The sequence below is a fragment of the Oncorhynchus mykiss genome, unplaced genomic scaffold, assembly GCF_013265735.2.
Source record: "Oncorhynchus mykiss isolate Arlee unplaced genomic scaffold, USDA_OmykA_1.1 un_scaffold_212, whole genome shotgun sequence".
Taxonomy (NCBI): domain Eukaryota; kingdom Metazoa; phylum Chordata; class Actinopteri; order Salmoniformes; family Salmonidae; genus Oncorhynchus; species Oncorhynchus mykiss.
The window spans coordinates 205,341-230,438 of record NW_023493683.1 but is presented as its reverse complement, the minus strand read 5'-3'; the positions used below and the strand labels follow the sequence as shown (position 1 = coordinate 230,438).

Below are 25,098 nucleotides of genomic sequence, written 5' to 3'. Positions count from 1 at the left end.
ACAAACACCGTAAAGACAGTCAGTTACTGATCAACAACAACAACAACAAACACCGTAAAGACAGTCAGGAGGCTGCTGCTAAGGTACAGTTACTGATCAACAACAACAAACACCGTAAAGACAGTCAGTTACTAATCAACAACAACAACAACAAACACCGTAAAGACAGTCAGGAGGCTGCTGCTAAGGTACAGTTACTGATCAACAACAAACACTGTAAAGACAGTCAGTTACTGATCAACAACAACAAACACCGTAAAGACAGTCAGTTACTGATCAACAACAACAAACACTGTAAAGACAGTCAGTTACTAATCATCAACAACAACAACAAACACCGTAAAGACAGTCAGGAGGCTGCTGCTAAGGTACAGTTACTGATCAACAACAACAACAACAAACACCGTAAAGACAGTCAGGATGCCGCTGCTAAGGTACAGTTACTGATCAACAACAACAACACCGTAAAGACAGTCAGGATGCTGCTGCTAAGGTACAGTTACTGATCAACAACAACAACAACAAACACCGTAAAGACAGTCAGGATGCCGCTGCTAAGGTACAGTTACTGATCAACAACAACAACACCGTAAAGACAGTCAGTTACTGATCAACAACAACAAACACCGTAAAGACAGTCAGTTACTGATCAACAACAACAAACACCGTAAAGACAGTCAGGATGCTGCTGCTAAGGTACAGTTACTGATCAACAACAACAAACACTGTAAAGACAGTCAGTTACTGATCAACAACAACAAACACCGTAAAGACAGTCAGGAGGCTGCTGCTAAGGTACAGTTACTGATCAACAACAACATCAACAAACACCGTAAAGACAGTCAGGAGGCTGCTGCTAAGGTACAGTTACTGATCAACAACAACAACACCGTAAAGACAGTCAGGATGCTGCTGCTAAGGTACAGTTACTGATCAACAACAACAACACCGTAAAGACAGTCAGTTACTGATCAACAACAACAAACACCGTAAAGACAGTCAGGATGCTGCTGCTAAGGTACAGTTACTGATCAACAACAACAAACACCGTAAAGACAGTCAGTTACTGATCAACAACAACAAACACCGTAAAGACAGTCAGTTACTGATCAACAACAACAAACACCGTAAAGACAGTCGGTTACTGATCAACAACAAACACTGTAAAGACAGTCAGTTACTGATCAACAACAACAAACACCGTAAAGACAGTCTGTTACTGATCAACAACAACAAACACTGTAAAGACAGTCGGTTACTGATCAACTCTGCTTTCTAATCTCCATTTGATCTGTTCTCTCTTCATCTCTTTATGTTGTTCATATTCTGTCTGTTTCCAGATCGATCTGTTTGTCTCTTCAGAAGAGAGCGATCACTAAATCACAGCACTAGATGTTCCTTCTGTTAGAGGAACGTGAGAGTCGTGTACCGCTAGCCAGACTAACATCTTTTCTCTCTCTCTCATCCCTCCTATCTCTCCACCCCTCCCCTCTCATCTCCGCTCTCTCTATCCATCTCTCTCCCTGTCCTCTATCCATCCCTCATCTCTATCCATCTCTCTCCCTGTCCTCTATCCATCCCTCTCTCTATCCATCTCTCTCCCTGTCCTCTATCCATCCCTCATCTCTATCCATCTCTCTCCCTGTCCTCTATCCATCCCTCTATCATCCCTCTCTCCGTCCTCTATCCATCCATCTCTCTCCCTGTCCTCTATCCATCCCTCTATCATCCCTCTCTCCGTCCTCTATCCATCCATCTCTCTCCCTGTCCTCTATCATCCCTCTCTCCGTCCTCTATCCATCCATCTCTCTCCCTGTCCTCTATCATCCCTCTCTCCCTGTCCTCTATCCATCCCTCTCTATCCATCTCTCTCGCTGTCCTCTATCCATCTCTCGCTCTCTCTCTCCATCTCTCCCTGTCCTCTATCCATCCCTCTCTCTATCCATCTCTCTCCCTGTCCTCTCTCCATCCCTCTCTCCAGGTGTCTCGTATGTTAGAGGAACACGAGTGGATCAGTCAGGAGAGAGGCCTGTTCGGCCAGCCCAACACGGGATACGACTTCAAGGTCAACAACCCTAAAGAGGCGGGCCAGAGGCTCAGGAAGCTGGAAGAGTCCAAGACACGACTGGAGAGATCTGTCAACAAGAGAGCCATGAACATGTTGAGTCAGGCTGAGGAGAGGGTGAGTTTGGGGAGGTGTGTTTTACATGTTGAGTCAGGCTGAGGAGAGGGTGAGTTTGGGGAAGTGTGTGTGGTCAGGCTGAGGAGAGGGGGAGTTTAGGGAGGTGTGTGTTACATGTTGAGTCAGGTTGAGGAGAGGGGGAGGTGTGTGTTACATGTAGAGTCAGGCTGAGGAGAGGGTGAGTTTGGGGAGGTGTGTGTGGTCAGGCTGAGGAGAGGGTGAGTTTACGGAGGTGTGTGTTACATGTTGAGTCAGGCTGAAGAGAGGGTGAGTTTGAGGAGGTGTGTGTGGTCAGGCTGAGGAGAGGGTGAGTTTAGGGAGGTGTGTGTGGTCAGGCTGAGGAGAGGGTGAGTTTAGGGAGGTGTGTGTGTGGTCAGGCTGAGGAGAGGGTGAGTTTGTGGTCAGGCTGAGGAAAGGGTGAGTTTGGGGAGGTGTGTGTGGTCAGGCTGAGGAGAGGGTGAGTTTACGGAGGTGTGTGTTACATGTTGAGTCAGGCTGAAGAGAGGGTGAGTTTGAGGAGGTGTGTGTGGTCAGGCTGAGGAGAGGGTGAGTTTAGGGAGGTGTGTGTGGTCAGGCTGAGGAGAGGGTGAGTTTAGGGAGGTGTGTGTGTGGTCAGGCTGAGGAGAGGGTGAGTTTGGGGAGGTGTGTGTGTGTGTGTGGTCAGGCTGAGGAGAGGGTGAGTTTGGGGAGGTGTGTGTGGTCAGGCTGAGGAGAGGGGGAATTTGGGGAGGTGTGTGTTACATGTTGAGTCTGGCTGAGGGGAGGTGTGTGTGGTCAGGCTGAGGAGAGGGTGAGTTTGGGGAGGTGTGTGTGGTCAGGCTGAGGAGAGGGTGAGTTTGGGGAGGTGTGTGTGGTCAGGCTGAGGAGAGGGTGAGTTTATGGAGGTGTGTGTTACATGTTGAGTCAGGCTGAGGAGAGGGTGAGTTTGGGGAGGTGTGTGTGGTCAGGCTGAGGAGAGGGTGAGTTTATGGAGGTGTGTGTTACATGTTGAGTCAGGCTGAGGAGAGGGTGCGTTTGGGGAGGTGTGTGTGGTCAGGCTGAGGAGAGGGTGAGTTTGGGGAGGTGTGTGTGGTCAGGCTGAGGAGAGGGTGAGTTTGGGGAGGTGTGTGTGGTCAGGCTGAGGAGAGGGTGAGTTTGGGGAGGTGTGTGTGGTCAGGCTGAGGAGAGGGTGAGTTTGGGGAGGTGTGTGTGGTCAGGCTGAGGAGAGGGTGAGTTTAGGGAGGTGTGTGTGGTCAGGCTGAGGAGAGGGTGAGTTTGGGGAGGTGTGTGTGGTCAGGCGAGTTTGGGGAGGTGTGTGTGTGTGTGTTTCCTTTGGACCTTGTATCAAGTCTATTTTGACTCCTCCTTCCCCTCTTGGGCCCTTCTCCAGGTTCTGGCAGATCTCAATAGGTAATGGTAGCTTTGATATGATTGGAGGAGAGTTGAGAACGTGACCCTTGACCCTGTTTTTGCCCTAACTTCCATCAGTATAATGACCTGATGAAGAAGAAGAGGATCGTAGAGAATGACAAGTCTAAGATCCTCCAGACCATAGAGGAGCTGGACCAGAAGAAGAAGGAGGCCCTCAACATCGCCTGGCAGAAGGTTTGTCTCTCTGTCTGGCAGAAGGTCTGTCTGTCTGCCTGCCTGGCAGAAGGTCTGTCTGTCTGTCTGGCAGTCTGAAGGTCTGTCTGTCTCTGATGTGTCTGCCTGGCAGAAGGTCTGTCTGTCTCTGATGTGTCTGCCTGGCAGAAGGTCTGTCTGTCTGAAGGTCTGTCTGTCTGCCTGCCTGTGTCTGTCTGCCTGCCTGTCTGGCAGAAGGTCTGCCTGCCTGTCTGCCTGCCTGGCAGAAGGTCTGTCTGTCTGCCTGGCAGAAGGTCTGTCTGTCTGCCTGCCTGGCAGAAGGTCTGCCTGCCTGTCTGTCTGCCTGCCTCTGTCTGCCTGGCAGAAGGTCTGTCTGCCTGTCTGTGTCTGTCTGCCTGTTAGAAGGTGTGTCTGTCTGCCTCTCTGTCTGTGTCTGTCTGCCTGTGTCTGTCTGCCTGCCTGGCTCTGTCTGCCTGGCAAAATGTCTGTCTGTCTGCCTGGCAGAAGGTCTGCCTGCCTGCCTGCCTGGCAGAAGGTGTGTCTGTCTGTCTCTGATGTGTCTCTGTCTCTGTGTTTGATAAATATCTTAATGATACAGGACCATTTGACCATTTTGATGTGAAAACAAGTTGTGGTAAAAAGACACCAGACTGTGTTGGTGACATCAGCAGACTGTTCATCCTCTGAGACTAAGTGTAGACATTATTTCTAGAAGCTAACAGGAGCGAATTATTCAGGTCTCTGGCAAAGTGACTCATCAAACTTTTCTGTCTCCTCTCGTTCTCCTGTCTCTGTCTCCTCTCGGTCTCCTGTCTCCTCTCTACAAATGTGTGTCTCCAGGTGAATAAAGACTTTGGCAGTATCTTCTCCACCCTGCTGCCGGGGGCTGATGCCCGTCTGGCCCCTCCTGAGGGCTGCGGGGCCTTAGAGGGCCTGGAGTTCAAGGTGGCTCTGGGAAACACGTGGAAGGAGAACCTCACTGAACTCAGTGGAGGACAGAGGTACGGGGAGATCAATTTAATCAGTAACTGATTGGTTATTGATACATTGTGTGTGTTAGACTTGTGCTACTAATTTCCAGTTTACTAAACCTCTGCAAACACAATGGTTGTTTACCCAGATCAGCTCTGGGGGAAAAAAATCTGATGTGAAAAATATCAGAATTGTACTGCCTGTGTACGCGCAGCCAGAAGGTGTCAAAGGTCAGATGATGGATTAAGACGGCTCTTTTGATTGGCTAGTGATCAGTAACACTATCTTTGATTCTATTGAAGTGGACTCCGGTGAACAGAATGGTCCTCTTTGGCCGAACGCACGTGTATTGGACCACGTTATAGTTTTATTCTAAAATGTATTTAAAAAAAAATAACATTCTCATCCATCTACACACACTAGCCCATAATGTGACAAAGCAAAAACAGTTTAGGAATGTTTGCAAATAATAAAAAAATAAATCTGAATTATCCTATTTGACTTAAGTATTCAGACTCTTTGCTGTGAGACTCGAAATTGAGCTGAGGTGCATCCTGTTTCTACAACTTGATTGGACATGATTTGGAAAGGCACACACCTGTCTATATAAAAGGTCCCACAGTTGACAGTGCATGTCAGAGCAAAAACCAAGCCATGAGGTGGAAGGAATTGTCCGTAGAGCTGTGAGACAGGATTGTGTCGAGGCACAGATCTGGGGAAGGATACCGAAACATATCTGTAGGTTTGAAAGTCCCCACGAACACAGTGGCCTCCATCATTCTGAAATGGAAGACGTTTGGAACCACCAAGACTCTTCCTGGCTGCACGGCCAAACTGACCAATCGGGAGAGAAGGGCCTTGGTCAGGGAGGTGACCAAGAACCCGATGGTCACTCTGACAGAGCTCTAGAGCTCCTCTGTGGAGATGGGAGACCCTTCCAGAAGGACAACCATCTCTGCAGCATTCCACCAATCAGGCAGAAAGGCCAGACGGAAGCCACTCCTCAGTAAAAGGCACATGACAGCCCGCCTGGAGTTTGCCAAAAGGCACTTAAAGGACTCTCAGACCATGAGAGACAAGATTCTCTGGTCTGATGAAACAAAGATTGAACTCTTTGGCCTGAATGCCAAGCGTCACGTCTGGAGGAAACCTGGCACCATCCCTACGGTGAAGCATGCTGGCGGCAACATCAGGCTGTGGGGATGTTTTTTAGGGACTGGGAGACTAGTCAGGATCGAGGGAAAGATGAATGGAGGAAAGTAGAGAGAGATCCTTGATGCAAACCTGCTACAGAGCGCTCAGAACCTCAGACTGGGGTGAAGGTTCACCTTCCAACAGGACAACGACCCTAAGCACACAGCCAAGACAACGCAGGAGTGGCTTCAACACAAGTCCTTGAGTGGCCCAGCCAGAGTCCAGATTTGAACTTCTCTGGAGAAACCTGAAAATAGCTGTGCAGTGATGCTCCCCATCCAACCTGACAGAGCTTTAGAGGATCTGCAGAGAAGAATGGGAGAAACTCCCCAAGTACAGGTGTGCCAAGCTTGTAGCGTCATACCCAAGAAGACCTGAGGCTGTAATCGCTGCCAAAGGTGCTTCAACAAAGTAAAGGGACTGAATACTGATGGAAATGTGATATTTTCTTTTTTTAATACATTTTCACACAAAAGGTTTTTGTGATGTCATTACAGGGTTATTGTGTTGAGGTAAAAATAAACAATATAATCCACTTTAGAGTAAGGCTGTAACGTAACAAGGGTCTGAATGCACTGCAACTGTGTTCCGGGTCTCTGGTGGCCATGTTGCTGTTTAAACCTGTGTTCCAGGTCTCTGATCCTGGCCATGTTGCTGTTTAAACCTGTGTTCCAGGTCTCTGATCCTGGCCATGTTGCTGTTTAAACCTGTGTTCCAGGTCTCTGATCCTGGCCATGTTGCTGTTTAAACCTGTGTTCCAGGTCTCTGGTAGCCTTGTCTCTGATCCTGGCCATGTTGCTGTTTAAACCTGTGTTCCAGGTCTCTGATCCTGGCCATGTTGCTGTTTAAACCTGTGTTCCAGGTCTCTGATCCTGGCCATGTTGCTGTTTAAACCTGTGTTCCAGGTCTCTGATCCTGGCCATGTTGCTGTTTAAACCTGTGTTCCAGGTCTCTGATCCTGGCCATGTTGCTGTTTAAACCTGTGTTCCAGGTCTCTGATCCTGGCCATGCTGCTGTTTAAACCTGTGTTCCAGGTCTCTGGTAGCCTTGTCTCTGATCCTGGCCATGCTGCTGTTTAAACCTGTGTTCCTTGTCTCTGATCCTGGCCATGCTCCTGTTTAAACCTGTGTTCCAGGTCTCTGGTAGCCTTGTCTCTGATCCTGGCCATGCTCCTGTTTAAACCTGCTCCCATCTACATCTTGGACGAAGTGGATGCTGCCCTGGACCTCTCACACACACAGAACATAGGACAGATGTTGAGGACACACTTCACACACTCCCAGGTAACACACCTGTCCTACACACACTGGGGGTAGCAGGGTAGCCTAGTGGTTAGAGTGTAGAGGAGGTAGGACACACTGGGGGCAGCAGGGTCGCCTAGTGGTTAGAGCGTAGGGGAGGTAGGACACACTCCCAGGTAACACACCTGTCCTACACACACTGGGGGTAGCAGGGTAGCCTAGTGGTTAGAGCGTAGGGGAGGTAGGACACACTTCACACACTCCCAGGTAACACACCAGTCCTACACACACTGGGGGTGGCAGGGTAGCCTAGTGGTTAGAGTGTAGGGGAGGTAGGACACACTCCCAGGTAACACACCAGTCCTACACACACTGGGGGTAGCAGGGTAGCCTAGTGGTTAGAGCGTAGGGGAGGTAGGACACACTTCACACACTCCCAGGTAACACACCAGTCCTACACACACTGGGGGTGGCAGGGTAGCCTAGTGGTTAGAGTGTAGGGGAGGTAGGACACACTCCCAGGTAACACACCTGTCCTACACACACTGGGGGCAGGGTAGCCTAGTGGTTAGAGCGTAAGGGAGGTAGGACACACTCCCAGGTAACACACCTGTCCTACACACACTGGGGGCAGGGTAGCCTAGTGGTTAGAGCGTAAGGGAGGTAGGACACACTCCCAGGTAACACACCTGTCCTACACACACTGGGGGCAGGGTAGCCTAGTGGTTAGAGTGTAGAGGAGGTAGGACACACTGGGGGCAGCAGGGTAGCCTAGTGGTTAGAGTGTAGAGGAGGTAGGACACACTGGGGGGGCAGGGTCGCCTAGTGGTTAGAGTGTACAGGAGGTAGGACACTGGGGGGTGCAGGGTAGCCTAGTGGTTAGAGTGTAGAGGAGGTAGGACACACTGGGGGTGCAGGGTAGCCTAGTGGTTAGAGTGTAGAGGAGGTAGGACACACTGGGGGCGGCAGGGTAGCCTAGTGGTTAGAGTGTAGAGGAGGTAGGACACACTGGGGGCGGCAGGGTAGCCTAGTGGTTAGAGTGTAGAGGAGGTAGGACACACTGGGGGTGCAGGGTAGCCTAGTGGTTAGAGTGTAGAGGAGGTAGGACACACTGGGGGTGCAGGGTAGCCTAGTGGTTAGAGTGTAGGGAAGGTAGGACACACTGGGGGTGCAGGGTAGCCTAGTGGTTAGAGTGTAGGGAAGGTAGGACACACTGGGGGTGCAGGGTAGCCTAGTGGTTAGAGTGTAGAGGAGGTAGGACACACTGGGGGCGGCAGGGTAGCCTAGTGGTTAGAGTGTAGAGGAGGTAGGACACACTGGGGGCGGCAGGGTAGCCTAGTGGTTAGAGTGTAGAGGAGGTAGGACACACTCCCAGGTAACACACCTGTCCTACACACACTGGGGCGGCAGGGTCGCCTAGTGGTTAGAGTGTAGGGGAGGTAGGACACACTCCCAGGTAACACACCTGTCCTACACACACTGGGGCGGCAGGGTCGCCTAGTGGTTAGAGTGTAGAGGAGGTAGAACACACTGGGGGTGCAGGGTAGCCTAGTGGTTAGAGTGTAGAGGAGGTAGGACACACTGGGGGCGGCAGGGTAGCCTAGTGGTTAGAGTGTAGAGGAGGTAGGACACACTGGGGGCGGCAGGGTAGCCTAGTGGTTAGAGTGTAGAGGAGGTAGGACACACTGGGGGCGGCAGGGTAGCCTAGTGGTTAGAGTGTAGAGGAGGTAGGACACACTGGGGGTGCAGGGTAGCCTAGTGGTTAGAGTGTAGGGAAGGTAGGACACACTGGGGGTGCAGGGTAGCCTAGTGGTTAGAGTGTAGAGGAGGTAGGACACACTGGGGGCGGCAGGTTAGCCTAGTGGTTAGAGTGTAGGGAAGGTAGGACACACTGGGGGCAGCAGGGTAGCCTAGTAACCGTAAAGGTTGCAAGACCGCATCCCCCGAGCTGACATGGTAAACACCTGTAGTTCTGCCCCTGAACAGTGACCCACTGTTTCCTAGTCAGTCATTGTAAATAAGAATTTGTTCTTAACTGACTTGCCAACAGAACCCATTTTGTCTGTCTCTCCTCTCTGTAGTTTGTGGTGGTCTCTCTGAAGGACGGCATGTTCACCAACGCCAACGTTCTGTTCAAGACCAAGTTTGTAGACGGGGTGTCTGCCGTGTCCCGTACCACCCAGGCCCAACCAGACCAGAACAAGGGGCCGCGGAAAGGCCCGTCTCATCGGCCGCAGGCACAAAAAATAATCGCTTAGCTAGAGAGGCCAACTGATGTTTGTACGTTATCACTAAAAGTCTTTCTATAATTATTTAATTGTTCATTCAACTAGCCGTCTGGCTTAACATGAAACCTGCATATAGCAATTCTTCTGTCCTTGTTTTCAGATGTTTGTGTGTCTGAAATATACTGTTGTACACCATGTATTTTAATTTCTTGTTGTTTAAAATAAAAAGCCCCTTTCACAAACACAGTCTGGCGTAGTTTAAAACCCAAATAATGACGTCTTTCAAGGTTGTTTATTTATTTATTTTGGAGACAAATTCACAAGAATTACATGCCTCACACCAACCGACCCCCACTGTTCATTGTTGGGTTTTTAAATCAACATGGCTGAAAATATATTTTTACACATGCAAACTGGGGGAGAGTTCAGACAGAGAAACATCACTGTTCACCAGAATATCAACAGTATTGTGGAGCTCCGACACCTATTTCAGTCCAAACCGTGATAAGTGTTGGGCTGGAACAAAAGCCTGCTCACACTGTAGATCAGGGGTGTTCATCTCATTCCACGGAGGACCATAATGGGGCGACAGGGTAGCCTAGTGGTTAGAGCATTGGACTTGTAACCGAAAGGTTGCAAGTTCAAACCCCTGAGCTGACAAAGTACAAATCTGTCGTTCTGCCCCTGAACAGGCAGTTAACCCACTGTTCCCAGGCCGTCATTGAAAATAAGAATTTGTTCTTAACTGACTTACCTAGTAAAATAAAGGTAAAATAAATGTCCACAGGTTTCTCCCCTTTCAATTAAAGACCTGGAGGTGAGGGGAGGTCCTTACTAATTAGTGACCTTAAATTCATCGAGGGAGAAGGTACACACACTCAGCCCTCTGTGGAATGAGCTGATTGGCTGGAACAACACCCAGTAGCTCTCCAGGACCAAGGAGTTGACAGCCAATGTGTTAAATAAAGTTGCAGTATCCTCCCCAAATGGCGACCCCTTATTCCCACTAGTAGTGTTTAGAGAATCAGGGCACCATGTGGGACGTACTGTACTGGCTGCTGTAGGAGAGAAAGAAGGGAGCCGTTGTTACACAGGACAAATCCCCAACGCCTCCAAATTGCCCAGGACTTGTTTATTGTAAAGAAAACCCATCTCTAACTGATTTTAGTTTGGGAAAGTCTCCCAAGAGATGCATGTGATCCTCTACAAATCCAAACAACATTTTAAAATGGATGTTTTTAGTCAATTATAATCATTGTGATCTTATCTGCTCAAGATAAAAATTATAAATTGTCCCGCGGCTGAATTTAGTTGATGATCCCTGGACGACAGTAGTGCACTACTTCAGAGCAGAGAATCATATGGGACCTGGTCAACAGTAGTGCACTACTTCAGAGCAGATAATCCTATGGGATCTGGTCAACAGTAGTGCACTACTTCAGAGCAGATAATCCTATGGGATCTGGTCAACAGTAGTGCACTACTTCAGAGAATCCTATGGGATCTGGTCAACAGTAGTGCACTACTTCAGAGAATCCTATGGGATCTGGTCAACAGTAGTGCACTACTTCAGAGAATCCTATGGGATCTGGTCAACAGTAGTGCACTACTTCAGAGAATCCTATGGGATCTGGTCAACAGTAGTGCACTACTTCAGAGCAGAGAATCCTATGGGACCTGGTCAACAGTAGTGCACTACTTCAGAGAATCCTATGGGATCTGGTCAACAGTAGTGCACTATATAGGGAATAGGGTGCTGTTTTGTTTACATAGTGAGTTGATATGGCAATTATAAATGACCCAGCCAGCCGTCCACCCATCGACACAATACACGTTATAATCATCACGCCTGTCCACTCTGGGGGGTGTATTCAGGGTTGACTAGGTAGGTGTCTGTGTGTGTGTTCAGGGTTGACTCTGGATGTTCCTCCGTAGTTCCTGGGCCTTGTCTCGTAGGTCAGGTCTGCTGTCTGTCTGCAGGGTGGACAGTGAACGCTGCAGCTGTTCGCGACTCTTTCCCGAGACACACTCCCACTGACCGCTCTCTGCAACGACACACACAATGTCCCCTTCAGGGTCTAGGAGGGGAGACAATCTGTCCCCCTCAGGGACACAATGTCCCCTTCAGGGTCTAGGAGGGGACACACTCCCACTGACCGCTCTCTGGAACGACACACACAATGTCCCCTTCAGGCTCTAGGAGGGGACACAATCTGTCCCCCTCGGGGTCCATGAGGGGGAGACACAATCTGTCCCCCTCGGGGTCCATGAGGGGAGACACAATCTGTCCCCCTTCGGGTCTAGGAGGAGGGGAGAAAATGAATCCCCTTCAGAGGAGATAAATAGTTTTCAAACAGAAGATGACGCAGTGATCATGAATATATTTAGTTCTCAAATGTTGCCTCAGGTTTAAGTAAAATGACCTCCTAGACATTGTGCTTCAAAATTCAACATAGTCCTATATTCTAGGCATAGAAGGTCAAGTCCTGCACACTGGTGCTTTTACTTCCTGGGTTAAAGACCCCCTTTAGAAGAGTTGAGAGAAGTGGGACTAGTCATATAGCCCCGTAAACAGACGGAACGGAGACTCACCTCCTGTCCTCTTCACCAGCAGATCCACAACAGACAACGCTTCGGTCCTCACAGAGGAGTAACTCTTATTCTCTACAGGAGGAAACATTTTGAATAAAAACATTGTGAAATCTTTCTAATAAGAAACATCTAGGATCAATTTCCCCACACCCGGATTAAAGCTACACCCAGATTACACCTGGATTAAAAAAATCATGATTTACTCAAAAAGTTAAATATTACCTAGTGGCTGTGTGAGAGCAGTGTACAGGTCTTCCCTAGTAGGTGTGAGCGTGCAGTGTACAGGTCTTCCCTAGTGGGTGTGAGAGCAATGTACAAGTCTTCCCTAGTAGGTGTGAGAGCAGTGTACAGGTCTTCCCTAGTAGGTGTGTGAGCAGTGTACAAGTCTTCCCTAGTGGGTGTGAGCGTGCAGTGTACAGGTCTTCCCTAGTGGGTGTGAGAGCGCAGTGTACAGGTCTTACCTAGTGGGTGTGAGAGCGCAGTGTTCAGGTCTTCCCTAGTGGGTGTGTGAGAGCGCAGTGTTCAGGTCTTCCCTGGTGGGTGTGTGAGAGCAGTGTTCAGGTCTTCCCTAGTGGGTGTGAGAGAGCAGTGTACAGGTCTTCCCTAGTGGGTGTGAGAGAGCAGTGTACAGGTCTTCCCTAGTGGGTGTGTGAGAGCAGTGTTCAGGTCTTCCCTAGTGGGCGTGTGAGAGCAGTGTTCATGTCGTCCCTAGTGGGTGTGTGTGAGAGCAGTGTACAGGTCTTCCCTAGTGGGTGTGTGAGAGCAGTGTACAGGTCTTACCTAGTGGGTATGGGAGAGTGCAGTGTACAGGTCTTACCTAGTGGGTATGTGAGTGCGCTGCATGTCTCTGTGAGAATAAGGGACAAGGCTGTGAAGTTCTGGTTGTCTTTCTCTTTCTCCAACAGTAGCAACCTACACAGGAAGGAACAACAAGAGAAAATCATTCATCAAATCAGATGGAGAACAACATGTACCAGTCAGAAAGGACAGGATAGGCATGGCAGCCTCTCCACCTCGCCCTCCGATAGGCTAGAAATATGTTTTAAGTCTTTCAGATCTAGATAGGCGTAGAACAGGGCTCTCCAACCCTGTTCCTGGAGAGAAACCCTCCTGTAGGTTTTAACTCCAACCCTGTTTCTGGAGAGATACCCTCCTGTAGGTTTTAACTCCAACCCTGTTTCTGGAGAGAAACCCTCCTGTAGGTTTTAACTCCAACCCTGTTCCTGTAGAGAAGCCCTCCTGTAGGTTTTAACTCCAACCCTGTTCCTGGAGAGAAACCCTCCTGTAGGTTTTAACTCCAACCTTGGTCCTGGAGAACCTCCTGTAGGTTTTAACTCCAACCCTGTTCCTGGAGAGAAACCCTCCTGTAGGTTTTAACTCCTGTTCCTGGAGAGAAACCCTCCTGTAGGTTTTAACTCCTGTTCCTGGAGAGATACCCTCCTGTAGGTTTTAACTCCAACCTTGGTCCTGGAGAACCTCCTGTAGGTTAACCCTCCACAACCTTCATAGACTGTGTTTGTTTCCTTACCTCTGGAAGTATGTCTTCATAGACTGTAGCACCCCCACCTGGACCCTCCATGTACTGAGTTTCAACCTCTCACACATCAGACAGCACAGGTCCAACTGGAAACGCTCTGGGAACACAGGAGAGACACAGCATTAAACACACAGTACTACAATCACTTCTGATATAATCACCTTATTGTTTTGGCTTCTATTGAAATTAGACCAAAACATTTACAAATCTCACCCTGGGTTTGTGTGTTGTTGGGCCAGTCAGAACCTTACCCTGGGTTTGTGTGTTGTTGGGCCAGTCAGAGCCTTACCCTGGGTTTGTGCCGTCGTTGGGCCAGTCAGAACCTTACCCTGGGTTTGTGTGTTGTTGGGCCAGTCAGAACCTTACCCTGGGTTTGTGCCGTCGTTGGGCCAGTCAGAACCTTACCCTGGGTTTGTACCGTCGTTGGTCCAGTCAGAACCTTACCCTGGGTTTGTGTGTTGTTGGGCCAGGTCTTGCCCAGCGTCTGGAAGGCACAGAGTAGAGCTTCGGTCTGCAGCTCCTTCTCCTTCTCATCCCGATCGTCATCACTATCATGTCTCAACCTCGAAGTTGCTGCAGAGTTCTGTAACACAGGATCAGACATCACACATTTTGGACCAATCGATAGAACACTGATGTCATAAAGGAGAAATACACAAACTCTGTCCCTCTGTCGCTCTCTCTCACCTTCTTAATGAGTGGTATGAGTATGTCTGCCATATCACTGAAGCGGTCTTCCTGTGTGGCCTGCAGGACGTCAGCAGCACAGCCCAGGGCAGCCATCTTGTAGACTAGGTTGTCTTTACGACACTCCTTCAACACCAGATCAATCACCTCTGGTACACTGGGCTGGCCCGGGGAGGACTTCTGGAGTTCACCACTAACACACAACATCCCCATTAACACACAACATCCCCATTAACACACAACATCCCCATTATCACCTCTGGTACACTGGGCTGGCCCGGGAAGGACTTCTGGAGTTCACCACTAACACACAACAACATCCTCATTATCACCAACATTCTCCTCATTATCACCTCTGGTACACTGGGCTGGCCCGGGGAGGACTTCTGGAGTTCACCACTAACACACATAATTCTCCTCATTATCAACATCCTCCTCATTATCACCAACATCCCCATTATCCCCATTCTCATCAACATCCCCCATTATCACCAACATCCCCCATTATCACCATTATCACCAACATCCCCCATTATCACCAACATCCTCATCACAGGGACAAGAGACAGACTGCTCCTAGTGTCAGAAGGAGAGGAGGAGAAACCGTACAGACAGACTGCTCCTAGTGTCAGAAGGAGAGGAGGAGAAACCGTACAGACAGACTGCTCCTAGTGTCAGAAGGAGAGGAGGAGAAACCGTACAGACAGACTGCTCCTAGTGTCAGAAGGAGAGGAGGAGAAACCGTACCTGCACTTAGACACCACAGAGCCGATGGCGTTCAACAGCTCCTCCTGCGGACAAACAAACAACTGGTGTGAGAAGACATCTGTACTAAACACTAGGACACAAACAACTGGTGTGAGAAGACATCTGTACTAAACACTAGGACACAAACAACTGGTGTGAGAAGACATCTGTACTAAACACTAGACACAAACAACTGGTGTGAGAAGACATCTGTAGTAAACACTAGGACACAAACAACTGGTGTGAGAAGACATCTGTACTAAACACTAGGACACAAACAACTGGAGTGAGAAGACATCTGTACTAAACACTAGACACAAACAACTGGTGTGAGAAGACATCTGTACTAAACACTAGGACACAAACAACTGGAGTGAGAAGACATCTGTACTAAACACTAGACACAAACAACTGGTGTGAGAAGACATCTGTACTAAACACTAGGACACAAACAACTGGAGTGAGAAGACATCTGTACTAAACACTAGACACAAACAACTGGAGTGAGAAGACATCTGTACTAAACACTAGACACAAACAACTGGAGTGAGAAGACATCTGTACTAAACACTAGACACAAACAACTGGAGTGAGAAGACATCTGTACTAAACACTAGACACAAACAACTGGAGTGAGAAGACATCTGTACTAAACACTAGACACAAACAACTGGTGTGAGAAGACATCTGTACTAAACACTAGACACAAACAACTGGTGTGAGAAGACATCTGTACTAAACACTAGACACAAACAACTGGTGTGAGAAGACATCTGTACTAAACACTAGGACACAAACAACTGGTGTGAGAAGACATCTGTACTAAACACTAGGACACAAACAACTGGAGTGAGAAGACATCTGTACTAAACACTAGACACAAACAACTGGTGTGAGAAGACATCTGTACTAAACACTAGGACACAAACAACTGGAGTGAGAAGACATCTGTACTAAACACTAGACACAAACAACTGGTGTGAGAAGACATCTGTACTAAACACTAGGACACAAACAACTGGAGTGAGAAGACATCTGTACTAAACACAAACAACTGGAGTGAGACGACAACTGTACTAAACACTAGACACAAACAACTGGTGTGAGAAGACAACTGTACAAAAACACTAGACACAAACAACTGGTGTGAGAAAACAACTGTACTAGACACAAACAACTGGTGTGAGAAGACATCTGTACTAAACACAAACAACTGGTGTGAGAAGACATCTGTACTAAACACAAACAACTGGTGTGAGAAGACATCTGTACTAAACACTAGACACAAACAACTGGTGTGAGAAGACATCTGTACTAAACACTAGACACAAACAACTGGTGTGAGAAGACATCTGTACTAAACACTAGACACACACAACTGGGGTGAGAAGACATCTGTACAAAAACACTAGACACAAACAACTGGAGTGAGAAGACATCTGTACTAAACACTAGACACAAAAAACTGGTGTGAGAAGACATCTGTACTAAACACTAGACACACACAACTGGTGTGAGAAGACATCGCTTATAAGCACCCCCCCCTTCTACTGACCACTTTATCACACACACCTTTCCAGTCCAGGTGCGTCCAACCAGTCCCTGCAGTAGAGCGGACAACACCATACCCAGGTGAGGGGCGACCAGAGAACCCGTCTGTTGCTTAGCGATCGACGCCATGGCAGCCGCGCCCTGGGCCTTCATCTTCCACGACTGGGACTGCAAGGCCTTCTGGGTAATGTCGATCAGCTCCGTCATGTAGAGGCGGATGCCCCCAAAGCTTCCTGGAAGACGACGACGAGAGGTCAGGGGTTGAAAAGGTCAAAGTGTTTGGTCTTTCCTATTGATTTATTGTCAACCTCTGTCTTCGTGGTATCCAGGTGGTAGTCAGAGGAAGGCCCTAAAAATGGTCAACGACCCCAGCCACCCCAGCCATAGACTGTTCTCTCTACTACCGCACGGCAAGCGGTACCGGAATGCCAAGTCTAGGACCGAAAGGCTTCTCAACAGTTTTTACCCCCAAGACATAAGACACCTGAACAGGTAATCAAATGGCTACCCGGACTATTTTTGCATTGTGTGCCCCCCCCCCTCCAACCCCCCCAACCCCTCTTTTACGCTGCTGCTACTCTCTGTTCATCATATATGCACTGTCACTTTAACTTCACTAGGGTAGGGGGCAGCATTCGGAATTTTGGATGAAAAGCGTGCCCAAATTAAACTGCCTGCTACTCAGGCCCAGAAGCTAGGATATGCATATAATTGGTAGAGTTGGATAGAAAACACTCCAAAGTTTCCCAAACAGTTTGAATAATGTCTGTGAGTATAACAGAATTGATATGGCAGGCGAAAACCTGAGGAAAATACATCCAGGAAGGACTATTATTTTGAAAGGCTGTTTTTCCATTGAAAGCCTATCCACCATACAAAGACTTAGGACCCAGTTCACGAGCTCTATGGCTTCTTCTGCATGTGGCCAGTCTTTAGGCATTGTTTCAGGCTTTTACTCTGAAAAATGAGTGAGATACAGCACTTTCAAATGAGAGGACAGTGGACATTTCCAGCCATGAGTCCTGTGTGTGACCGGGAGAGCGCCATTCTTGTTTCTCCTTTTCTATTGACAAAGCTTTTGTCCGGTTTAAATATTATTATTTATGACAAAAACAACCTGAAGATTGATTTTAAACATCGTTTGACATGTTTCTACTAACTTTTATTTGACTTTTCGTCTGTCTGTTGAGAGCGCGCATTTGTGCCTTTTGGATTTCTGAACTAAACGCACCAACAAAACTGAGGTTTTTTTGGACATAAAGAGGGACATTATCGAACATTTATTGTGTAACATGGAGTCCTGGCAGTTCCACCAGATGAAGGTCGAAGGTTAGTGATTCATTTAAAATCGCTGACTGTTGTGAGTCCTCTCCTTGGCTGGAAAAAGTCTGTATGGTTTCTTGTGGCTAGGCGCTGTCCTAACATAATCGCATGGTGTGCTTTCGCCGCAGAGCCTTTTTGAAATCGGACACTGCGGTGGGATTAACGAGAAGTGTATCTTTAAAATGGTGTATAATACTTGTATGTTTGAGGAATTTTAATGATGAGATTTCTGTTGTTTTGAATTTGGCGCCCTGCAATTTCACTGGTTGTTGTCGAGGTGAGACGCTACCGTCCCACTGGTACCAGAGCTACCGTCCCACTGGTACCAGAGCTACCGTCCCACTGGTACCAGAGCTGTTAACCATATCTACATGTACAGACTACCGCAATCAGCCTGACTAACCGGTGTCTGTATGTAGCCTCGCTACTTTCATAGCCTCGCTACTGTATATAGCCTCACTACTGTATATAGACTCGCTACTTTCATAGCCTCGCTACTGTATATAGCCTCGCTACTTTTATAGCCTCGCTACTGTATATAGCCTCGCTACTATATATAGCCTCGCTACTGTATATAGCCTCGCTACTGTATATAGCCTCGCTACTGTATATAGCCTCGCTACTTTTATAGCCTCGCTACTGTATATAGCCTCGCTACTGTATATAGCCTCGCTACTTTTATAGCCTCGCTACTGTTTATAGCCTGTCTTTTTACTGTTGTTTTATTTCTTTACTTACCTGTTTTTCACCGAATACCTTTTTTGCACTATTGGTTAGAGCCTGTAAATCAGCATTTCACTGTGAAGTCTACACCTGTTGGATTCAGCGCACGTGACAAATAAACTTTGATTTGATTAGTTAGTGTTGTCTCATAGCTGCAACTCCCGTACGGACTGGGGAGAGGTCGAAGGTCGAGAGCCAGGCGTCCTCCGGTACACGACCCAACCAAGCCGTACTGCTTCTTGACATAATGCTTTAACCCTGAAGACAGCCGCACCAACGTGCCAGACGACCGTGTCAGCGTGCACTGCGCCCGGCCCGCCACAGGAGTCGCTAGAGCGCGATGGGACAAGGACGTCCCTGCCCGGCCAAACCCTCCCCTAACCCGGACGACGCTGAGCCAATTGTACGCCCCATGCGTCTCCCGGTCGTGGCCGGAGCCTGGACTCGAACCCAGAATCTCTAGTGGCACAGCTAACACAGCAATGCAGTGCCTTCGACCAGACACTCCCTCTACAGAGCCTTAGTCCATAGTGACGCTCCACTGTGTGTGTCCAGGTGTGTGTTTCTCTCCTCTCTCGCTCTCTCTCTCTGACCAGGTGTGTGTTTCTCTCCTCTCTCTCGCTCTCTGACCAGGTGTGTGTTTCTCTCCTCTCTCTCTCTCTGACCAGGTGTGTGTTTCTCTCCTCTCTCTCTCTCTGACCAGGTGTGTGTTTCTCTCCTCTCTCTGACCAGGTGTGTGTTTCTCTCCTCTCTCTCTCTCTGACCAGGTGTGTGTTCCTCTCCTCTCTCTCTCTGACCAGGTGTGTGTTCCTCTCCACTCTCTCTCTCTCTCTCTCTGACCAGGTGTGTGTTTCTCTCTCCTCTCTCTCTCTCTGACCAGGTGTGTGTTTCTCTCCTCTCTCTCTGACCAGGTGTGTGTTTCTCTCCTCTCTCTCTCTCTGACCAGGTGTGTGTTTCTCTCCTCTCTCTCTCTGACCAGGTGTGTGTTTCTCTCCTCTCTCTGACCAGGTGTGTGTTTCTCTCCTCTCTCTGACCAGGTGTGTGTTTCTCTCCTCTCTCTCTGACCAGGTGTGTGTTTCTCTCCTCTCTCTCTCTGACCAGGTGTGTGTGTCTCTCCTCTCTCTCTGACCAGGTGTGTGTTCCTCTCCTCTCTCTCTAACCTGGTACGTGTTCCTGCCAGACTTCGTTCCACAGCGTGGCGTCGTGGCTCTCTCCCTTCTCCTCGTCTGGTCCCGGCGCCTGGTGCATACCCAAGAAGGCTAGCGGCAACGCTACCACCGCATGCCCCTTCAGGACATCAGGGCTGTAGTGGCTGATAGCGTGGACCGTCAGGGCGCACGACGACCTGTACACCGGCTCTGAGGGGGGACAAAGAGCCATGTCATCTTTAGAGACTGAATAGACGCTGTCAACGTCAATCCTCGACAGCAGGGCTGTCCAACTCACTTCCTGGACGGCCGCTGAGTTGTTCATCCTTTCGGTTTAAAAAGAGACAGACAACCAGGTCACGAGAGTTCCTAACTAAATCAACTACCAAGAGAATTCCCGCAGACGCTCGGGCCCTCCAGGAAGTGAGCCGGACACCGCTGATCTAGGAGCAGTGTCTCGTGGTTGTTTTGGGGGACTGGGCAATAAGAGGAGGAAGTAGACGGGACAGATCCTGTTGTCTCACCTTCTTTCTCCAGGTACCAGGTGTTGAGTTTCAGTAGGAGTTTCTCTACACTGCTGCCCTTCGCTGTCTGAGGAGACAAGACATTTCTATTAATACAACCAGTCAGGTGAATGAAACCAGTCCTGACTTCAGGTTATATATTAACTAACTGATGTCCTTCGCTGTCTGAGGAGACAAGACATTTCTATTAATACAACCAGTCAGGTGAATGAAACCAGTCCTGACTTCAGGTTATATATTAACTAACTGATGTCCTTCGCTGTCTGAGGAGACAAGACATTTCTATTAATACAACCAGTCAGGTGAATGAAACCAGTCCTGACTTCAGGTTATATATTAACTAACTGATGTCCTTCGCTGTCTGAGGAGACAAGACATTTCTATTAATACAACCAGTCAGGTGAATGAAACCAGTCCTGACTTCAGGTTATATATTAACTAACTGATGTCCTTCGCTGTCTGAGGAGACAAGACATTTCTATTAATACAACCAGTCAGGTGAATGAAACCAGTCCTGACTTCAGGTTAAAACGAGTCACATGACACCGGGGAGGGAAAATGGCTAATTGGGCCCAATTTGGACATTTCCACTTAGGGGTGTACTCACTTTTGTTGCCAGAGGTTTAGACATTAATGGCTGTGTGTTGAGTTATTTTGAGGGGACAGCAAATTTACACTGTTATACAAGCTGAACACTCACTACTTTATATTGTAGCAAAGTGTAATTTCTTCAGTGTCACATGAAAAGATATACTCAAATATTTACACAAATGTGAGGGGTGTACTCACTTTTGTGATATATACACACACACACACACAGTGGGGCAAAAAAGTATTTAGTCAGCCACCAATTGTGCAAGTTCTCCCACTTAAAAAGATGAGAGAGGCCTGTAATTTTCATCATAGGTACACTTCAACTATGACAGACAAAATGAGAAAAAAAAATCACATTGTAGGATTTCTTTATGAATTTATTTGCAAATTATGGTGGAAAATAAGTATTTGGTCACCTATAAACAAGCAAGATTGCAGTCAAAGGACACCAGAAACAAAATTGTAGACCTGCACCAGGCTGGGAAGACTGAAGACTAAAATTACAGGCCTCTCTCATCTTTTTAAGTGGGAGAACTTGCCCAATTGGTGGCTGACTAAATACTTTTTTTGCCCCACTGTGTGTGTGTGTGTGTGTGTGTGTGTGTGTGTGTGTGTATATATATATATATATATATATATAAACTAACACTGATGCAGTTAGTTAGATAACGCCATCCTACTCACCCTGACTAGATGTCCCAGAGCGAAGGAGAAGGCTTTCTGGACCACACTGCTACGGTCATGGATCCCATTCAGTAGGGCACTCATCAGTTTACCTGTCTCACACACACACAGACAGAGACACACACACACAGACAGAGACACACACAGAGACACACACACACAGAACATACATCATGACAGAGACAGTAAAGAAGGCCCAGTCCAGGGAAACCAGACCATAGAGGAGAGGTTGTAGTGAACTGACCAAGACAGAACCCTACTCCATCTCTCCATTTCTCCTTCTGGCTGTTGACCAGACAGGACATCTGGGGGGGTCGGTACGGTAAAGTCTACCTGTACCCCAGAGGGTAACGTGGTTACCTGAGTAAGGGGTGAGGTCCTGGGGACACTGGACGGTGAGGGACACGATCACACTGGCACAACCACCCTGGAACAACAAGGGGAGACACTGGTATTGTGACATTCATTCAGATTCAGACTGTTTACTGGTCACATGTTCAGGGCTGCAGGTGTGATTGGAGGAGACAGTGTTTAAATGGTCACATGTTCAGGGTTGCAGGGGGGGGGGGGGGGGGTAACACCAGTTGGGAGGCAGGGTAACACCAGTTGGGAGGCAGGGTAACACCAGTTGGGGGGCAGGGTAACACCAGTTGGGGGGCAGGGTAACACCAGTTGGGGGGCAGGGTAACACCAGTTGGGGGGCAGGGTAACACCAGTTGGGGGGCAGGGTAACACCAGTTGGGAGGGGGGGGCCATAGGGGGAGCATTAAGACACAATATGCAGTTTATCACCAAGGAAAACAGCGGAGGATTTGACTTCCCGACAACGTGTCCAACTCGTCAGGCTGAGACACGGTTCAGTATTCAGGTTGGTGAGAGAGGGTGTTACCTTGGTGCCCAGACCCACTCCACTCTTCAGTAGCTCACAGAGTCTGGGGACCAGCTCCCCCAGAACAGACACGTCCAGGTGCTGCAGACACATGTTGATGGTCTCCATCATGGGGGAGGACTTGGCAGCACTGAGTCTGGCAGCATCCATGGCACTCTGGAGAAACAGAGAGAGAGAGGGAGAGAGAGAGAGGGAGACAGAGAGAGAGAGAGAGACAGAGAGAGACAGAGAGAGAGAGAGAGACAGAGAGAGAGAGAGAGACAGAGAGAGAGAGAGAGAGAGAGAGAGAGACAGAGAGAGAGAGAGAGAGAGACAGAGAGAGAGAGAGAGAGACAGAGAGAGAGAGAGAGAGACAGAGAGAGACAGAGAGAGAGAGAGAGACCGTCAATTACTGCCGATAATCACACCTCTGGAGAAACTGCAGTTATAGTCTGTGTGTGTGGTATGTACCTTCTCCTGCTCGGAGGCTGAGGTTTAGTAAGTGTGTTCTCTCTGTGTGTACGTTACCTTCTCCTGCTCCGTGGCTCGGAGGCTGAGGTTTAGTAAGTGTGTTCTCTCTGTGTGTACGTTACCTTCTCCTGCTCCGTGGCTCGGAGGCTGAGGTTTAGTAAGTGTGTTCTCTCTGTGTGTACGTTACCTTCTCCTGCTCCGTGGCTCGGAGGCTGAGGTTTAGTAGGTGTGTTCTCTCTGTGTGTACGTTACCTTCTCCTGCTCCGTGGCTCGGAGGCTGAGGTTTAGTAGGTGTGTTCTCTCTGTGTGTACGTTACCTTCTCCTGCTCCGTGGCTCGGAGGCTGAGGTTTAGTAAGTGTGTTCTCTCTGTGTGTACGTTACCTTCTCCTGCTCCGTGGCTCGGAGGCTGAGGTTTAGTAGGTGTGTTCTCTCTGTGTGTACGTTACCTTCTCCTGCTCCGTGGCTCGGAGGCTGAGGTTTAGTAGGTGTGTTCTCTCTGTGTGTACGTTACCTTCTCCTGCTCCGTGGCTCGGAGGCTGAGGTTTAGTAAGTGTGTTCTCTCTGTGTGTACGTTACCTTCTCCTGCTCCGTGGCTCGGAGGCTGAGGTAGTTGAGGACCTGTGGCTCCAGGACACTGAGAGCCTCCAGGAGTGCTGGGATCAGACGAGGGGCGTGGGGCTTCAACCTATTACCAGCTGTCTTAGACACCTTCACCAAGGTCTGGATACTGGAGGGAGGAGGGCTGCTTAACTGCTACGGCCAACAATGTCTCTAAAAGTTTTACATTTCATTCATATAGAGAGAGAGAGAGAGAGAGACCGAGAGCGCGAGAGAGAGACCACAGAGCGAGAGAGAGAACAGAAAGAGCGAGAGAGCGAGAGACCGACAGAGCGAGAGACCGACAGAGCGAGAGACCGACAGAGCGAGAGACCGACAGAGAGAGAGCGAGAGACCGACAGAGAGAGAGCGAGAGACCGACAGAGCGAGAGCGAGAGACCGACAGAGCGAGAGCGAGAGACCGACAGAGCGAGAGCGAGAGACCGACAGAGCGAGAGCGAGAGACCGACAGAGCGAGAGCGAGAGACCGACAGAGCGAGAGACCGACAGAGCGAGAGCGAGAGACCGACAGAGCGAGAGCGAGAGACCGACAGAGCGAGAGCGAGAGACCGACAGAGCGAGAGCGAGAGACCCGACAGAGCGAGAGACCCGACAGAGCGAGAGACCCGACAGAGCGAGAGACCCGACAGAGCGAGAGACCCGACAGAGCGAGAGACCCGACAGAGCGAGAGACCCGACAGAGCGAGAGACCCGACAGAGCGAGAGACCCGACAGAGCGAGAGACCCGACAGAGCGAGAGACCCGACAGAGCGAGAGACCCGACAGAGCGAGAGACCCGACAGAGCGAGAGACCCGACAGAGCGAGAGACCCGACAGAGCGAGAGACCCGACAGAGCGAGAGACCCGACAGAGCGAGACACCCGACAGAGCGAGAGACCCGACAGAGCGAGAGACCCGACAGAGCGAGAGACCCGACAGAGCGAGAGACCCGACAGAGCGAGAGACCCGACAGAGCGAGAGACCCGACAGAGCGAGAGACCCGACAGAGCGAGAGACCCGACAGAGCGAGAGACCGACAGAGCGAGAGACCGACAGAGCGAGAGACCGACAGAACATATACAGAGACCAATGAACACACACATGTGGAGGCGTTACCTGAGAGAGCGGACCTCAGGCACGTTGCTGACAATGCCTTTATCCAGGAGGGTTGGTAACAGAACAGCTACAGTCCTCTGGGCTGCTAAACCTGACGACTCACACATCCTAGTACACACCTGGAGACAGAGAGAGATTAATGTCACACACACACACACCTGTAGATGTCACACACACACACCTGTAGATGTCACACACACACACCTGGAGATGTCACACACACACACCTGGAGATGTCACACACACACACCTGTAGATGTCACACACACCTGTAGATGTCACACACACACACACACACACCTGTAGATGTCACACACACACACACACACACACCTGGAGATGTCACACACACACACCTGTAGATGTCACACACACACCTGGAGATGTCACACACACACACACACCTGTAGATGTCACACACACACACACACACCTGTAGATGTCACACACACACACACACACCTGTAGATGTCACACACACACACACACACCTGTAGATGTCACACACACACACAGACACACACCTGGAGATGTCACACACACACACCTGGAGAT

The 25,098-nt window shown here is 49.2% G+C and overlaps 2 protein-coding genes across 9 annotated transcripts in view; one reads left to right on the top strand and one right to left on the bottom strand.

The window, feature by feature from the left end:
• The window catches only part of LOC110516074 (structural maintenance of chromosomes protein 2), a 45,410-nt gene extending 35,788 nt beyond the window's left edge, over positions 1–9,622 (top strand). The window contains exons 23-27 of one of the 2 annotated variants that reach the window (XM_036972891.1): positions 1,982–2,182; positions 3,650–3,766; positions 4,586–4,746; positions 7,047–7,194; positions 9,234–9,622. In XM_036972891.1, coding sequence (XP_036828786.1) covers positions 1,982–2,182; positions 3,650–3,766; positions 4,586–4,746; positions 7,047–7,194; positions 9,234–9,410 — 804 coding nt within the window. In that variant the 3' untranslated portion in view covers positions 9,411–9,622. Of the gene's footprint in view, positions 1–1,981; positions 2,183–3,649; positions 3,767–4,585; positions 4,747–6,672; positions 6,776–7,046; positions 7,195–9,233 lie in introns of those variants that run through there. The other variant, XM_036972892.1, reaches the window with a different exon arrangement.
• A 1,223-nt stretch (positions 9,623–10,845) lies between these two features.
• LOC110533223 (proteasome adapter and scaffold protein ECM29) overlaps positions 10,846–25,098 on the bottom strand; it is a 45,738-nt gene continuing 31,485 nt past the window's right edge. For 4 of the 7 annotated variants that reach the window (XM_036972908.1, XM_036972912.1, XM_036972914.1 and 1 more), the window contains 15 exons: positions 24,544–24,662; positions 23,407–23,557; positions 22,380–22,535; positions 21,851–21,917; positions 21,491–21,582; positions 20,213–20,279; positions 19,701–19,898; positions 16,516–16,727; positions 14,944–14,987; positions 14,197–14,389; positions 13,954–14,092; positions 13,501–13,606; positions 12,790–12,884; positions 11,973–12,044; positions 10,846–11,425 (listed from right to left, as the gene is read on the bottom strand). In XM_036972908.1, coding sequence (XP_036828803.1) covers positions 11,286–11,425; positions 11,973–12,044; positions 12,790–12,884; positions 13,501–13,606; positions 13,954–14,092; positions 14,197–14,389; positions 14,944–14,987; positions 16,516–16,727; positions 19,701–19,898; positions 20,213–20,279; positions 21,491–21,582; positions 21,851–21,917; positions 22,380–22,535; positions 23,407–23,557; positions 24,544–24,662 — 1,851 coding nt within the window. In that variant the 3' untranslated portion in view covers positions 10,846–11,285. The other 3 variants (XM_036972910.1, XM_036972909.1, XM_036972915.1) reach the window with 3 other exon arrangements.